Source organism: Vicugna pacos, chromosome 19 (genome assembly GCF_048564905.1).
Source record: "Vicugna pacos chromosome 19, VicPac4, whole genome shotgun sequence".
NCBI lineage: Eukaryota > Metazoa > Chordata > Mammalia > Artiodactyla > Camelidae > Vicugna > Vicugna pacos.
The window spans coordinates 4,387,503-4,404,079 of NC_133005.1; the positions used below are offsets into that span (position 1 = coordinate 4,387,503).

At 46.4% G+C, this 16,577-nt stretch overlaps 1 protein-coding gene and 1 long non-coding RNA gene across 13 annotated transcripts in view; both read left to right on the forward strand.

Annotated features, from left to right (window-relative positions):
* The window catches only part of DZANK1 (double zinc ribbon and ankyrin repeat domains 1), a 70,135-nt gene extending 68,999 nt beyond the window's left edge, over nt 1–1,136 (forward strand). For all 12 annotated transcript variants that reach the window (XM_072943743.1, XM_072943740.1, XM_072943732.1 and 9 more), the window contains one exon: nt 284–1,136. In XM_072943743.1, coding sequence (XP_072799844.1) covers nt 284–410 — 127 coding nt within the window. In that variant the 3' untranslated portion in view covers nt 411–1,136. The remainder of the gene's footprint in view (nt 1–283) is intronic.
* A 6,530-nt stretch (nt 1,137–7,666) lies between these two features.
* On the forward strand, nt 7,667–11,429 carry LOC140687354 (uncharacterized). The gene is made up of 2 exons (XR_012061592.1): nt 7,667–7,826; nt 10,952–11,429. It is a non-coding gene; the product is annotated as an uncharacterized lncRNA (long non-coding RNA).
* The last annotated feature ends 5,148 nt before the right edge of the window (nt 11,430–16,577 follow it).

Genomic DNA, 16,577 nt, shown 5'->3' on the forward strand with positions numbered 1-16,577 from the left:
TCCTAGGGCACTGAGGCCTTGTAAAAGCTCAATGAAAATGTTGCCCCCTTGAACCCACTTGATTGTGGGACCCTGTGGCCAGGACTGGAGTTGGACGTGAGATCACAGAGCCCCTCTAGAAGTCTCAGGGTAGCGCCGCCCTCAAGACCTGGGTCATGGTGGCCTCACAGGGAGGGTCTGGGAAGGGGGCCCGGGGCTCCCAGACTGGCTCCGTGGCAGGGAAGAGTCAGGCCCTCAGGTTCGGGCGTCCGAGCCCTTCATTTCACCCCCTTCTCCTTTACAGATGCAACGCGAGCATCCAGAAGAAGAACTCAAGGGGCCAGACAGCATACGACCTGGCCCTGGAAACTGGCGACGACCCGGTCACCTCACTCTTTGCTGCGAAGCTCGGCCTGGATGAGGACCGTTAACCCCAAGGGCCCTGTGGGTGTCACTGAGAGCAACCGGCCAGCCCTGGCTGTTCTTTGTTCGTTTCTTTCTGAAATGTGTACTTCAGATTTGGAAATTGAGGTTGAGAGGCACTCAGAAGATTTAAAAAAAAATTATATGACAGTATAAGCCCCTAATACCACATGAGTATTTCCCCATATGCCCTGGATGGCGGTGAACTTAGTGTATGTCTTCAGTGGTTTATTGCTGCTTGTCTTAGAATTTGCTTTTTAATTTAAATTTATTTTTCAGTAGATAATAGTTGCAGATGCTGCTAAGCTAAAAAGTATAAAGTATTATGTCGTGAAGAGTCTCCCTCTGGTCCCTGTCCCACTGTCCCCTGTCCCTCTGCAGAGGCAGCCAGTGACATCAGTGTCAATTGCGTCTTATAGAAGGATTATAGAAGTAGGATTATAGAAGCACGCGTACGTGATCTGTGTGTGTGTTCGTGCAAAGTATATGTAAAACGTAAGTAAGGCGATGCACATATATTCTCCCCCCTCTTTTAAGACAGACAGTGGGAAACCACGTGATGCTCTGCATGTGCTTTGCTCAGTATATCTTGTAAGTGGTTCCAAATTAGTCTGTGAAGGTTGAGTGTATTAAAAACTGTTTTCCTCATGTTGAGCTCTTCACTATTCATACTGTTGTGGTTTTTCTTTTGTTGCCAGATAAGCTTTGAATAAACCATCCGCAGGCATGTGTAATTTTGACTCATTTTTTCTTTCGGATTGTCATCTCGGCCTTTGAGTGGTGATGCTGAGTCCCTGAATTGTTTCTGTTAATGTATGTAGGCAGGATATTCATTAATTTAGAATCACTGATTTAGGACAGTAAGTAGGACTCTGTCGGGGTGGCTGCCGGCGTCACTGCCTGCACTTGATTTCCCCCGGGTGGGTGACCGTCCGCCTGGAGGACGGGCGCTGTCGGATCCGAGCCCCCAGTGGGAGTGGAGGCGCCAACACTGGCTTCCCAGGTCAGAGCCTGGCAGTCTGCGTGAGGGGGGCCCTTCGAGGGTACCCGGTATCTGGAGAGACCCGTGGGGTGTGATCACGTGGTTTGGTGGTCTGCACTATGTCTATTTAGCTTAGCCAGGAAGACCTTTCCCAGGGTTTTCTTCCTTGGAGGCTTAGTTCCAGATTGGCCACGAGAAGAAGTACACAAGGTTCGAGACTCGGGTGGCGGAAGTGCAGTGATGGCCACCCCCCCGGGAGGGGGTTCAGAGCACTGGACGATACTATGGCTCGCATCCCACGGGATCCGGAATCAACAGCTGGGAGGAGGGTACAGCTTCAGGGCCGTTTACCCAGACCTCGGGAGCAGGGAGGTCCCCACGGCCCGTGGGCCCCAGAACACCCCCTGGGGCTCCTGGGCAGAGCTTTCTCACCCCGCGGGCAGGAACCGCGTTCCTCGGGTTTTCCGTACTTCCTGGGGGCCGTCTTGCCCCCTCCCCGACATTCCACACTGGGTGCCTCTCTCTCGCCAAAGCCCACTGCCCGGCCAGGTGAACTGCCCTTGCATTTCACTCCTTCAGAGTCAAGCCTCATTTAAAAAGTGAGCAGGTAGCTTAACAGTTAAGATGCAGGAACACAGGTTCAAATCCAGGAACTTTCTTGATGAAACCCTGAACTAGAGATTTCGAGGAAAATTAAAACTAAACCTATGTTTTAAGGCAGGCCTTTCTGGTTTTAAAAATCAGTTTTTTCTTGTCCTTCCTGAAGCCTTATTTTTCTCTTCCTAAGCATGCTGGGGCTTGATAAGTAAGTGGTAACAAGTGAGGGGCTTACTGAGGGAGTGGATGGTGTGCGGCTGCGGGAGGGAGGGGGCTGATGGTGGCTCCGCAGGGCTGTGGTGGGGAAGAAGGGGGCGTGATGTGCGCATGAGTGGGGACACGTCTCCCTCCCTGTGGTCACAGGCGTTCTACGGGAGACCCCAGGGCCCTTCACGTGGAGCCGCTCTGGGCCGGGCGCTCCAGAAGCAGATACTGAGACCGTTTGCACACAAGAGGGTGCGTGTTTGTTGAGGATCAGCGCTTGCGAAAGGAAGAAGCGGGACTGCGCAGAGCGAGAAGTCGGCACCACGCGGCCCCAACGAAGCCCCAGCCACCCCCGGGTGGACGCTGGGAAGGCGGCTGCCTCCTGTGTCCCTCCGCGCCTTGGCCACCAGCTGAGAGCTACCGGGAAGGGCAAGTCCCAAGTCCTCGGGGCAGGCGTCAGGAAGCGCAGGCCGGCACGTCTGCTCAGGCTCAGGCCGAAGCCGCCTCCCACCAGCGGAAGGTCTTCTCCAGGGAAGTCTCAGTTCTGCACTGAAGGCCTTTCACCTGATTGAATCAGGCCAGCCCAGCCCCCGGAAGGCAATCTCCCTTTCTTAACGCAGCTGATTATAAACTGTAACCACAGCTGCAAGGTACCTTCCCAGCAACACCTATGCTAGTGTCTGATTGAATAACGGGGGCGGGGCCCACAAACAGACCTTCCCAGCCCCCATCAGCGTCATTGCTTGTTAACTTCTTTCCCCTCCCCTCCCCACTTGAACAAAATCGGTAACACACACGTGCAGTTTTTTCATTCGTTGTATAGGGCTATAACTTTCTTTTTTGCATATAATTTTTGGCAGTTGCCGTTGCCAAAATTAGGTTTTTTGGTTCATATATATTTAGGTTTGGGAGGAGGAAATTTTTTTCTCTTTGGTTTTGATAAAATGGGGTGTGAAGAGTTTTTAAATGCTGTGTCCAGGCCTGTCCCATTTGGGACAGCTTCTTAGGGGGGGTGTCCCATCAGGCTGGGGGCACCTCCCCCACCCCCGGGACCTCCCTTCCCTCTGGCTCCTTCCCCTTTTCTGTGAGGAATTAATATGCTGTAACTTTTGGGGAGGAAGGGTCTCCCTTTCCTGTGTTTATGTTCAGACTTGATGGCTGCCCTCGCGTTTGCCCACCACTCTGACATCTGAAAGTGAAGCTCGCCCATAGTGAGCAAGCCCCTCGCCCGCTGCAGATGAGGAGGGGGTAGAACACATTTCCACTCGGGCGAAGCCGTGTTCCTTCCCCCTCCCCACCGTTCTAACGAGTCTTTTGAGGAAGGCCAGAGGGGTCTGAAGTTCACATCTGCGTCAGGCCACTGCCCCACCCCCAGGACCCCTCACTTACTTCTCACCAAGAGGGGCAACCCCAGGCTTTGATTCCAGCCAAGCCCCACCCACCTCCTGTTGGCCCTGCCTGCCCCGGGCTTCTATTTGCACACCTCACACGTGCGCTGGGAGTTAGGCAAAATCTCAGCATATTGGCTGGGACTCTACCTTCTACAGAGAAATGTAGCTCGCACGTGGCTTCCCGTTGCCCAGTCTCAGCTCTCCCTGCGCCCCCCCCCCCGCGCGCCCCCACCACACCCTTCTTTGGGGAAGCTGCTTGTGATGGTTAATTTTCTGTGTCACCTTGCCTGGATCACAGGGTGCCCAGATACTTGGTTAGACTTTATTTCTGAGTGTGTCTGTGAGGGTGTGTCTGGATGAGATTAGCATTTGAATTGGTGGACGATTCAGACATAATTCCCCAGTGCGGGTGGGCCTCAGCCAATCTGTTGAAGGCCTGAGAAGAACAAAAAAATGGGGGAAGGAGAATTCACAGTCTCTGCCCGACCACTGAGCCGGTGCCCATCTCCTGCTGCCCTCAGGCGGGGCTTGACACCATCCGTGGGTCTCCGCACACGCTTTCGCCCGTGGGCTCTGCAGGGAGACCTTCCTGGGGAGGGAGGCGGGGCATGAACCCTTTCTTAAGACATAAACCCCTGCTGGGGAGAGGACTCTGCCCTCCCTGCTGGCTACCCGGCTCGTGTGCCTCGGACTGCAGTTGGTCTGTCCCCCTTCGGCCCCTCCTGCCTGTTGGGCCTGGAGACACCTGGTTCCTCCTGCCTCCCATCTCTGCAAACACCCCTGCCCGTACGGGGTTCACTGTCCCCGGGGGAGCCAGTGCCTCCAGTGGCAGTGGCAGTGGCATCTCTGCGCTCCGGGCTTCCAAACAACCCGAGTCCCTTCCTTGCTCAGGTTATTACTCAAGTGCAAAATCCTGTCACCTCAGGATGCTGGCACCCGAGAGTCACTGTGTTCTGTAACTTCCTCCTCTGCATGCGGACCGGCACTCAGAGCGCCTGTCCTCTCGGGGGGGGGACGGTGTGCCAACTGGTGACTTCGCCGTCTTCACTCCTGTGTCTCCTCTTTGCTGGAGCCTTTGGTTGGACGCTGATGGGCTTCCTGATCACTTTGCTCAGCAACCTGCACATCCTGCCTGGGGTCACCGGCACATCCCGCCTTGGGCCTCCCACTGCCCCTGTGCCCGAAACACCCTCAGCCGCCCGGCTGGGATGACACCTGCTCGGGGTCCCGACCCTCCCCTTGCTCAGGCCTCTCCTCCCCGTGCGTCGCTCAGCCTCTTTCCTCCCATCCTGCCCAGGTCCTGTCCTTCACCACACGGCCCACAGCTGACCTCATGAGAAATCCAAACACCCTTCCCAGTTGGCTGGGGACTCTGGGATCAGAGGCCATGGCCATCACTCCAGCCTCTTCTCTTGTTCTGCTCCTGAGATCGTACCTGTGTCGGAAAAGTCTACCTGGCCTCTCTCAGCCATGGGCCGGGCGGGTGTGGCTGCCCCCCTGCTCCTCCACCGCCTGCCCCGGCCACCTCTGCCTCGCCCTCCGCCTCCCGCAGAGGTGACCAGTCCATCTGGTACCGCCCTGCTCACCTGCCCGTCCCCCGAAAGACTAAACATCTGTAGGCACTGAATTCTGGCGCCTAATCCAGTTTCTGGCATGAGGTGAAACTGTGGGTGACTCATTAGTCACATCCATTTCACCTGCCGTCACCCATCAGGGTGGTTTTAAGACTTGCACGTCCAAGCAGCACGGAGCCTCAACAATAGGATGCTTGCCGGAGCTGTTTTCCAGGAACTTGGAGTCTGGTTTGAGTCAAGTCTGGATGGGGCCACCGCCCACCACCCCGGCAGCTGAGAGACCTTTTGAAGAGCCCTGTAGCTGAGTTACAGCTGATCAGAGCCTTTCCCCCGCTCCCCACACTCCACACGCCTCACATCGCCCTGCCGCTTGATTCATTATCCATAAACACCCCGCCCCTTGCCCTGGGGAGGCGGACTTGAGGTTTGTTTCCCACCTCCTCGCCGGTCTCTTTGCTGCAAACCCCAGCGTCTCTCGCTTTTGACCTGCTGCACGTCGGGCAAGACCAGCCTGGTTCGGTAACAGAAGGTTCTCAGCAAATAGCTGTTGAGAAAATTCACTGCAGCTTTGGGGTTTGGACAAAGGAATTTTCTAGCCAACTTTCAGGCTTTGCAGCAGGGGAGGTCTAGCTGTGAAGTTTGAAAAACATGTATCTTTCTATCAGCTAGTTCTGAAACAAGGTTGTAGATAAAGGTTGTAGTGTGTCAGTAGACTAGAAAATATTTGGGTATCAACTCTTCTACAGCCTAAACATTTTTCAAGATATTTTAAATTTCAAGTAATATCCTGGTTATGTGGGCTTATGTATTGCTATAAGACGGGTTGTGCTGCAGTATGTTTTGTCGCTTAGACACATTTATAATTGAGGTCGATATTTAGGCTTCATCAAATTTTGACAGACTAAATGACTTATTAAGTCTCTTAATCTTACTAAATCTCTTACTGAGATAATTTATTGTTTTTGCAAACCATTACATGCTTATTGTAAGAAATTAAAACAATGTCGAAAATTCAAATGAAAAGGGAAGAATTGTACCATCCAGAGATACAGTTGTCTAAATGTCTCTCTGCGTGTAAGACTATTTTACATAAATACTTTTGTTCACTAACACACTGAAATTTATTTCCTTGTTTAAAAAAACATCCTGACTTTTTTGCTCCATATACCAAGAAATGTGTTACCTGCTGTGAAAGAACACCTGCTTCTCCCCCCTCTCTCCTTAAGATTCCTGAAGATCAGGATCAGCTTTCACAAGGAGAGTGAAGTTACCCAGTCCGAAGGTGCCAAGTGAGCATTTTGTGTGTGCCTGCCCTCTGGAGATAGAAAGCGTGAGCATTTGCCGTTTGGAGAGAGGATGCTGGACGCGGAGAATTTAAGGTGCACACATATCAGCTGCTTCGTCCTCTGCCCAGTGGGTCATGAAGGCCCCCCAGGGAGAAGGACACCGAATTAAAACCACAGCCAGGTCTAGGCACCTTCAACCTCTCAACCTTCAGCCTCTCAACTGTCTGATATTGCACGTCTTCCAATGTCTTCTCTCTTTAGTGGGAATTGGGTGGGGGGGGGTTCTCCCAACTGCTAGACGACTTGCTCGATGGAAAGCCTCTCTCTGACAAAAGCTGACGTTTCTCCCTCGAGCCACATCCTGCGTTTCCCACACGTCCCATCTCAGAGTTCTGAAACCGCACCTTGGCTTCCCCTGGGTTGAAGTGCACAGTACACACGTGCTTGTCACCTCTGTGCCGTCTGGGTGACCTGGTTAGATGGTAGCCCATCCAGTCTGATTGATGCTCCCGTGTTCCTCCATCCTCCAGGGAACAGAGCAAACAGCACCACGGGGTCTTATTGTTTAATGGTTTTATTGTTTGTTGTTTTTTGTCTCAGTTACATCCCCAGCCCCAAACATCGCAGCCTCGTAGGAGCAAGTGCATGACTTCCCACCCAGGGAGGCGGCTCGGGAGGCTGCTGGGCGAGCACAGCTCCTGACCTGCTGCTGGATTTCGCCCTGTTGGGGCAGTGCAAGTCCTGCATCTAAGTCGGGGGTGCATTCATTATGGCGAAAACTGTACAGCTGTATTTTCAGTTTTTCTGCAGTTAAACCAAACTGTTCCGAGCCCTTGGGAGATCTTGGAGCGAAACCGGCTACGATGTGGCTCACTCGGCTGTGCTGTGTCCCTGGTGGGGCGGCGGGGGCAGTGCTGGTCCTGCGGCTTTTTCTGTCTCAGCCGGTAGCACTCGAGATGCCCGAGGATCAACTCAGATCATTGTTCTTAATAAGCTTTTTCTCAAAACTGTTCAACTGAGGAGCCAAAAGTGACATAAGGATATTGGGTAGAAAACATGCTCAAGGACTTTGCAAACTGAGATCCTTTATGCAAACTGAGATCCTTTAAGCCATCTGTAACTTAGAATAGTTTTACTTAAAATGGTGTCCGCTGGGGTTGGTGTCCAGGTGACTGTGCCCATGGTGTTCCAGAACCTTCTGACTGATGTAACAATACACCGAGAGGTCACTGCCTCCTGAGTTTGACGTGGCAGCGATGCCAGGAACACAAACTCTCCAGCCTGACTCTGCCTTCTGTGGACAGTGGGACTCTCTCTGGCGTGATCCAGTGATGGTGGCTTTCCTAACTGGAGCCAGGACTTCAGGCATCCTGACCTCGGGGCCATGAAGGTAACAAGTCTCTTGTTGGAGTGTGTCCCAAACATCAGTTTTCATTTTTTCTTTTGAATTTACTTCTGCAAGGAGACCCAAGAACTCACTCCAGTTGCATTTTTTCCCATTGCCTATTGACAAGTGCCTCAGACCCAGGCTCCCGCTCGTCCCTGGCCAACTGCAAAATTGATGAGACTTAGTTTCTTCTGACACTCCAGTCCCTCGCCTACATTCACAATCGCTTGAGGGCTCCCGATACATCAAAAACAGGGGCAAAAAATCTCCTTACTCTGCTCCTCCCTCCTCCGTTGCACCTGGAAGTGGTAGACACAGGGCGCAGACACTCTCAGGCTTTAATCATGCACGGAACTGAGCAGTCTCTGCTCCTTTCTAGGGAAGGACTGGACACCACAAAGCACTGGTAGTTTTATCCCAGGAAAGGAGGAGGGGACTTGGGGGTGGGGGGCAGCGGCGGGCTAATGCCCCTCTGGTGAAGACCCTTTCCTCGGTGAGCTGGGAGGGGAATCTGCATGTGGCGGGCTTCCCTGGCTGGGGGGTGACCTTGGGCTGGGCAGACAGGTGTGTTTCTTAAATACATGGATTGGCTAACGATAAAGGAAGCCTAGAATTGACGTATTTCTTAAAATATGCCTTTTTGTTTGGGGTTTTTTTGGCCAAGCTTTTGATTGGAATGAAAACCCAGTCAAACACGTTTCCATTTCGATAGGGCCTAAGAGAGGCCTTTGTGGAACGGGCTGAGTGTGTTGGACTCTGCTTTGCTTCCTCCTCCCCTGAGACTCCCTCCTCATCTCTTACTCCAGCTCTCTCTCCCCCTCCCCTTCGCTTTCACTGCCCAGCATCCTCCTCCCCACCCCTCCTTCCTCTCCTGCCTACATTTCTCAGTGTTACCCCCTCCCCCCACTTCCCCAACCCCCGAAGGCAGTGTTTGGTATTCACCTTAATAAATACAGAAAGGGATAAATTAAGGCAATTAGTCTTTCTCAGTGAGGACCTATAACCACGTTTCATGGAGAGACCGCCTTGTTGATTTAGGGAATATGAATTTGAACCGGCATGCTGACCTCATGTACATATAAACTCACTCTCTTTAACAGAAAACCTATGTACATTTTCCCACAGTGCAGGAATCTACATCCAAGAGTAAATGCGGACGGTGTAAAGAAGTTTCATTCCTGGGGCTCTCCCTCATCCATCTGTTCCCCAAGGGAACACCGGGAAAGCTCTCTCTTCTCTTAAACCACATGGACATAATCAAATACATGTGGACCTGGCCGCTGGGCGTGGTGACGGGCTCACGCACCCGTCTGTTGTGTGGAGCATCACGGCTGTTGTTCGGGGGCCGGCGGGCCTTTGCGTGTGGTCCATATTCATAAGTGGCTGGTGACTGGTGGCAGGATTCGTAAGTGCAGGCACTTCCTCCTGTGCGCAGCGATGCTGGGCCTGAGTGCAGGCCTCATCTCCCAGGCTTTGCTCTAAGGAGCATGGGTGTGGAGCAGGGAGGTAGTGGTCATCCCCGATTCGGGCCTCCTGAGTGCGCGAAGGGATTTAACTTCCTTCCCCCAGGGCAAGGCTGACTTCCTTACTGTCATCCGATCCTGGTGGACGCTGGTGGCCCAGAGGGCCCTGTGCTTCATCTCTGGGCCTCTGACATCTGTACATTCATACTAGACTTAAAAAATTTTTAATTCTATCTCTTTACTTGTTCAGATTTTCTGTTTCCTCTTGAGTCAATAGGTCATCATTTTCTAGGAGTTTGAACATTGAGTCTAGGTATCTAATTTGCTGAATAACATACAGTTGTTCAAGTATTTCCTTACATTCCCTTTTATTTTTGTCAGGTCAGTAACAATGTCCTCACTTGAATTTCTGATATTATTGCCATCTTTCTTCTTAGCTTCCCTCAAGGTTTGTCAATTTTGTCAAACTTCTCAAAGAACAAACTTTTGGATTCACTGATTCTATTTTTTTTTAATTGAAGTATATAGTCAGTTTACAATTTCGTGTCAATTACTGATTTACAGCATAATAGTTCAGTCATGTATATACATACATGTATTCGTTTTCATGTTCTTTTTCATTATATGTTACTACAAGGTATTGAATACAGTTCCCTGTGCTGTACAGAAGGACCTTGTTGTTCACCTATTTTATACATACTAATGTGTATCTGCAAATCTCAAACTCCCAATTTATTCCTTCCTTCCGTCTTTCTCCCTGGTAACCATAGTATGTTTTCTATGTCTCTGAGTCTGTCTCTGTTTTATAATTAAGTTCATTTGTGCCTTTTTTTTTTAAGATTTCACATATGAGTGGTATCATATATTTCTTTCTCATTCTGGCTTCACTTAGAATGATGATCTCTAGGTCCATCTATGTTACTGCAAATGGCATTATTTTATTCTTTTTCACAGATAAGTAGTATTCCACCACAGCTTCTTTATCCAGTCATCTGTCGATGGGCATTTAGGTTGTTTCCATGTCTTGGCTATTGTAAATAGTGCTGCTGTGAACACTGGGGTGCATGTGTCTTTTCAAATTAGAGTTCCCTCTGGATATATGGCCAGGAGTGGGATTGCTGGGTCATAAGGTAAGCCTATTTTAAGTTTTCTTTGAGGTGAGTCTATTGTTTTCTATTCTGACTTTCATTTTTCTCCATTCTAATCCCCATTTCCTCCCTTCTGCTAGTTTTGAGACATATGGACCAATGGAACAGAATAGAGAGCCTAGAAATGAACCCACAAAATTTTGGTCAACTAATCTTCCACAAAGGAGGCAAGAATATACAATAGAATAAAGACAGTCTCTCCAGCAAATGGTGTTGGGAAACCTGGACAGCAGCATGTAAATCAATGAAGCTCCCTTACACCATACACAAAAATAAACTCAAATTGGACTGTAGTTTAATTCTTCTTTTCTAGTTTCTTAAAGTGGATGTTTGTTGATGAGATCTTCTTAAATGTACGCATTTGTGGCTGTAACGTTCCCCTGAGTGCTGCTTTCATGATTTCCCATACATCTTGGTATTTTTCCATTTCATTCATTCCAAAGTACTTCCTAACTTTCTTTGTGATTTCTCCTTTGATCCATTGGTTATATAAGAGTGTGCTGTTTAATTTCCACAGATCCGTGACTTTTCCACTGTCCCTCTGCGAGAGCTTCCTGGCTTCGTTCCACTGTGGTTGGAGAGCACACTCCCACTGCTGTCACCTCTGTCCAGCCTGTCATGGTCCAGGAATGGTTTGCCTGGAGGATGCTCCATGTGCACCTGAGCAACATGGATCTCGCTGTGTGTTGTGCTCTGTGAAGCTATAGGGCCTGCTGGGTCTGGCTGGGCTGCCATGGTGCTCAGTTTCCTGCTTCCCTGCTGATTGTCTTACCCACTACTGAAAGCAGAGGATGGACACCCCCAGTGATCACTGCGGAATTATTTCTCCTTCAGTCCCGTCAGTTTTGCTTGTGCGTTTGGAGGCTCTGTGGTTAGATGCCTATTATGCTTACAGAAAGATGTTTGGGGCAAGTTAATCATTCTCTTTAATTTTATCTAAAAACTCTTTATTGAAAATGCCAACAATGACATAAATTAAAAACTCGGGAATTTTGGCTGAAAGCAAATCCTCACTGGTGCCAGTCCCAACTTGAATTACTCCTCCATCATTTGTCAGACAGTCTTTTTCTTGGGAATTGTATTCATGTGGTTAGTTGCCACAGATGCCCCCTTACTGCCTTACTAACAGGGATCCAAAACCTCCTTCCGTGAGGGTCCACGCATTCTGTGTTTCAGGCTGTTTGAATATAAGGAGCACAACCAGCCCAAGTGAAGGCTGCCTCTGGAGAGGGTGGTGTGACTTTTTCCAGCTATAATTCAGTAACTATGATTCCCTCAACCTGTAACAAATGTTCCAGTCAAATATCCTGCCTCCCTTTCCTGTGACAGTCAGGGCCTCTCCTTCTAGAGTAAACTGCCAGCGCCATCACTCAGTTCTCCCCTGAGATGTCTTTTTAGCAGGTGTGACTTCGTACCTTTTAGTAGCACTAAGAACTTGCCTCCCAGAATCTCCGTTGGGGAGGGCGATAAAGTAGGCAGCCTGCCTAAGGTTTCCCAAAGGAGAGGCACAGCTTGCCCCAGCGCTTTAAACACCTTTCCTTTTAAACCAGAAAATTCACACATATGCTGTTGAACAACCAATGGGTCAACAAAGAAATCAAAAGCAAAGAGATACCTTGAGACAAATTAAAATGGAAACACAATGTACAAAATCTTAAAGGATCAGCAAAAGCAGATCTGAGGGAAGTTCACAGAGATAAATGCCTACCTCAAGAAACAAAAATCTCAAACAACCTAGCTTTACACCTCAAGGAACTAGAAAAGAATAAAACCCCAAGTTAGTAGAAGTGAATAATAAAGATGAGAGCAGAAAGAGACCAAAAAAAGAAAACAAACAAACAAAAAAGAATCAATGAAACTAAGAGCTGTTTCTTTGAAAAGATAAACAAAATGGACAAACCTCTAGCTGCACTCACCAGGAGAAAAGATAGAGGGCTGAAATAAAACCAAAAATTAAAGACATGTTAAACTGATACTATGGAAATACAAAGGATCATAAGAGACTACTATGAACAACTATATTCCAACAGACTGGACCACCCAGAAGAAAAGGACAAATTCCAGAAAGAGACAACCCTCCAAGACTGAATCCTGAAGAAACAGAAAATCTGAACAAACTGATTACTAGTAAGGAAATTGAATCAATAATCAAAAACCTCCCAAAAGAAGTTCACGACCAGATGGCATCACTGAATGCTCCCAAACATTCAAAATGATTTTAATACCTATGTTCTCAAACACTTTCAAAAACTGAAGAGGAAGAAATGCTTCTGAACTAACTTTGAGAGTAACGTTACCCTGATATCAAAACCAGACAAAGACACTACAAAAAAGAAAACTACAGGTGAATATCCCTGAAGAATGCAGATGCAAAATCCTCAACAAAATATTAACAAACTGACTATAACAGTACATTAAAGATCACACACCATGATCAAGTGGGATTTATTCCAGGAATGCAAGGATGGTTCAATGTGTGCAAATCAGCCAGTGTGATGCACCTCGTTAACAAAATGAAGGGTAAAAATCATGATCATCTCTAGATACATAAAAGGCATTTGACTAAATTCATCTTATTTTTTTAAAAATTAGTGCTCAAAACAGTGTGGTAATGGCATAAAACCAGACACCATCATTTACTCAGCAGTCTGAGTTTCCCCTTCATTCTGTTACTGTGGTGTATTATATTGACTGATTTTCCTCTGTTGAACCAGGAGCCCACTCGGTCATAGGGTAAAATCCTGTCAGTAGGATGCGGGATGGGGTTGACTGCATTTTGTTGAGGCTTTCCCCATCTACAGCCGAAAGGGATACTGGTCTGTAGTTTTCTTGTGTATCTCTGTCAGGCTTTGCTACCAGGGTAACACTGGCCTCACAGAATGAATGAGGAAGAAGGGTTTTTTTTTTAAGTTTAAGAGGAATTGGGTGTTAATCCTTTAAACAGTAGAATTCACCAGTGAAGTCATCTGATCCAGGGCTTTACTTTGTCGTGAGGTTTTTGATGACTGATTATAAGCTCCTTAATCATATTGATCTGTTCAGGTTTCCTATTTATACATGATTGAATTTTTGTGGTGTATTTCTAGCTATTTGTTCATTTCATCTAAATTAACTAATTTGGTGACACATTTATTCCTGGTATGCTCTTATAATCCTTTCCATTTCTATAAAATCATTAGAAATGGCCCACTTCAATTTTTGATTTTAACTGTTTGAGTCTCCTCTCTTTTGTCTCGGTCAGTCTAGCTAAAGGTTTGTCAGTTTTGCTGATATTTTCAAATAACTTTGTTTTTATTTTTTCCCCCCTCTATTAGTTTCTATTGTCTACTTCTTTAAGTTCTACTCTGATCTTTATTCTTTTATCTTTCCTTCAACGTTGAGTTTGCCCTTTCTCTAGTTTCCCAAGGTCAAGGCTCAGGTTATTGATTTGAGAGCTTCCTTCTTTTTTAAATGTTACAGCCATACCTTTCCTTCTGAGCACTACTTTTGGTGTGCTGTTCTTACTTCACCGCAAAGCAATTTTTAATTGAATAATCACTGGCTTGCTTTTAATCTAAACTAATTTTGATCTTTTAAGTTTTTAAAGTGGAATCAACCAGAAAGCAAGGGTGTAAGGGAAGCAATATACCAACATTTCTAAGGTAAACACAAATTTTAGATTCCTTAAAAAAATTCTTTTTGGAGTAAACAGGCTCTGCTGTTTACAAGGCAGAGTTGAAGAACCGCCGCCCCTCCGCGCCCCGCGGCCCCTGCGTTTCCCCGCTCGGTTCCCACGGTCGTAATCAGAAAGCCACTTCCTTGCAGCTGGGGTGCAGACCTTGGTGGCGGCAGTAATCACTCCACTTAGACTAACGTTTTCCAGTTTCCCTCGTGACTTCTTTTCCCCATTGGTTGTTCATAAGTGTGTCCTTTTCCACATGGCTACGAAATTTCCAGCTTTCCTTGTGATTGATTTCTAGTTTCCTTTCATTGTGGTCAGAGAAGATACTTTGTATGATTTCAATCTTTTTATATTTATTGAGAATTTTTCTATGGAACAACGTATTTTGGAGAACACTCCCCGTGGACTTGAGAAGCACGTGTGTTCTGCTGCTGTTGGTTGGGGAAGCGTTCTTTCTGTCTCTCTGCTCTAGGAGTGCTCGAGCGCGTCCTGTTTCCTTCTTGACCTTCTGTATAGTTTCTCTATCCTTTATTGAAGGTGGGGCATTAAAACCTTCAACTGTTATTGTAGAACTAGCCCTTCCTTCAATCTTGTTAAACTTTCTGCTTCATGTATTGTGTGGCACTATTGTTAGGTGTGTATACATTTATGATCGTTCTCGATGGATTAACCATTTTATCAACATAAAATGTCACTGTCTCTTGAAACAATATTTGACTTAGTTATTTTGTTTGATATTAGTATAGCTGCCCCAGCTGTTTTGGTTATTACTTGTGTGGAAAATCTTTTTTCCATTCACTTTCAACCTATTTGTGCCTTTGGATCTAAAGTGAGTATCCCTGAGATAGCATATACTTGGATCATGTGTTTTTTTAATCTACTCTGCTGGTCTCCCTTTTAATTAGTGTTTAATTCTCTTATAATTATCGATAAGGACATACTTACGCAATTTTGCTATTTGTTTTCTGTATAGCTTATAATTTTTGTTCCCCAATTCCTCTAATATTGCCTTCTTTTATGTTTGATTTTTTTCAAGTGTATCATTTTGACTTTTTCTCAAAATATAAATTCTTTATATTTCCATATGTACATATTTCTGTACATACTATATTTCTGTGTATTTTTTCTAGTTATTCATAATTATCCTGGGGATTATAATTGTCATCTTAATTTTCTAACAATTTAGGGGGGTTTTGGTATATATATATTGATTGATTGAAGTATAGTCAGTTTAGAATGTCTCAGATTCTGGTGTAATTTTTTAATTTTTCTTTGTTGAAGTATAGTTGATTACAATGTTATGTTAATTTTTGGTGTACAGCATAGTGATTCATTTATACAAATATATACATATTCCTTCTCATATTTTTCCATTATAGGCTATTATAAGGTATTGAATATAGCTCCCTGTGCTATACAGTAGGACCTTGTTGTTCAGCTATTTTATATATAGCAGTTAGTATCTGCAAATCCCAAACTCCCAATTTATCCCTCCTCACCCCCTATTCCCCTGGTAACCACAAGTTTGTTTTCTATGTCTGTGAGTCTGTTTTGTAAATAAGTTCATTTATGTCCCTTTTTTTTCCTTCTAAATTCCACATATAAGTGATATCATATGATATTTTTCTATTTCTGGCTTACTTCACTTAGAATGACATTCTCCAGGTCTATACATGTTGCGCAAATGCCATTACTTTATCCTTTTTTATGGCTAAATAGTATCTACATATACACCACAACTTCTTTATCCAGTCACCTGTCGATGGACCTTTAGGTTGCTTCCATGTCTTGGCTGTGTATATAGCACAGCTATGAACATTTGGGTATCATGTATCTTTTCAAATTAAGTTTCCTCCAGATATACACCCAGGAGTGGGATTGCTGGATCATAGGGTAAGTCTATTATCAGTTTTTTAAGCCTCTCCATGCTGTTTTCCATAGTAGCTGCACCAAACTACATTCCTACCAAGAGTGCAGGAGGGTTCCCTTTCCTCCACACCCTCTTCAGCATTGATCATTTGTGGACTTTTTAATGATGGGCATTCTGACCGGTGTGAGGTGATACCTCGTTGTAGTTTTGATTTGCATTTCTGATTAGTAATACTGAGCATTTTTTCATGTGCCTATTGGCCATTTGTGTGTCTTCATTGAGGAAATGTTTGCTTAGGTCACCTGCCCATTTTTGCACTGGGCTTTTGTTGGTGGTGGTGGTGGTACTGAGTGGTATGAGCTGTTTGTATGTTCTGGAAATTAAGCCCTTGTCAGTTGCACTGTTTACAAATATTCTCTTCCCAGTCCACAGGCTGTCTTTTCGTTTGTTTTCCTTTGCTGTGCAAAAGTTTATAACTTTAATTAGGTCTCATTTGTTCATTTTTGCTTTTATTTCTATTGCCTCAGTGGGATGCCCTAGGACATTGCTATGATTTATGTCTGAGAATGTTTTTCCTATGTTGTCTTCTAGGAGGTTTATGGTGTCATATGT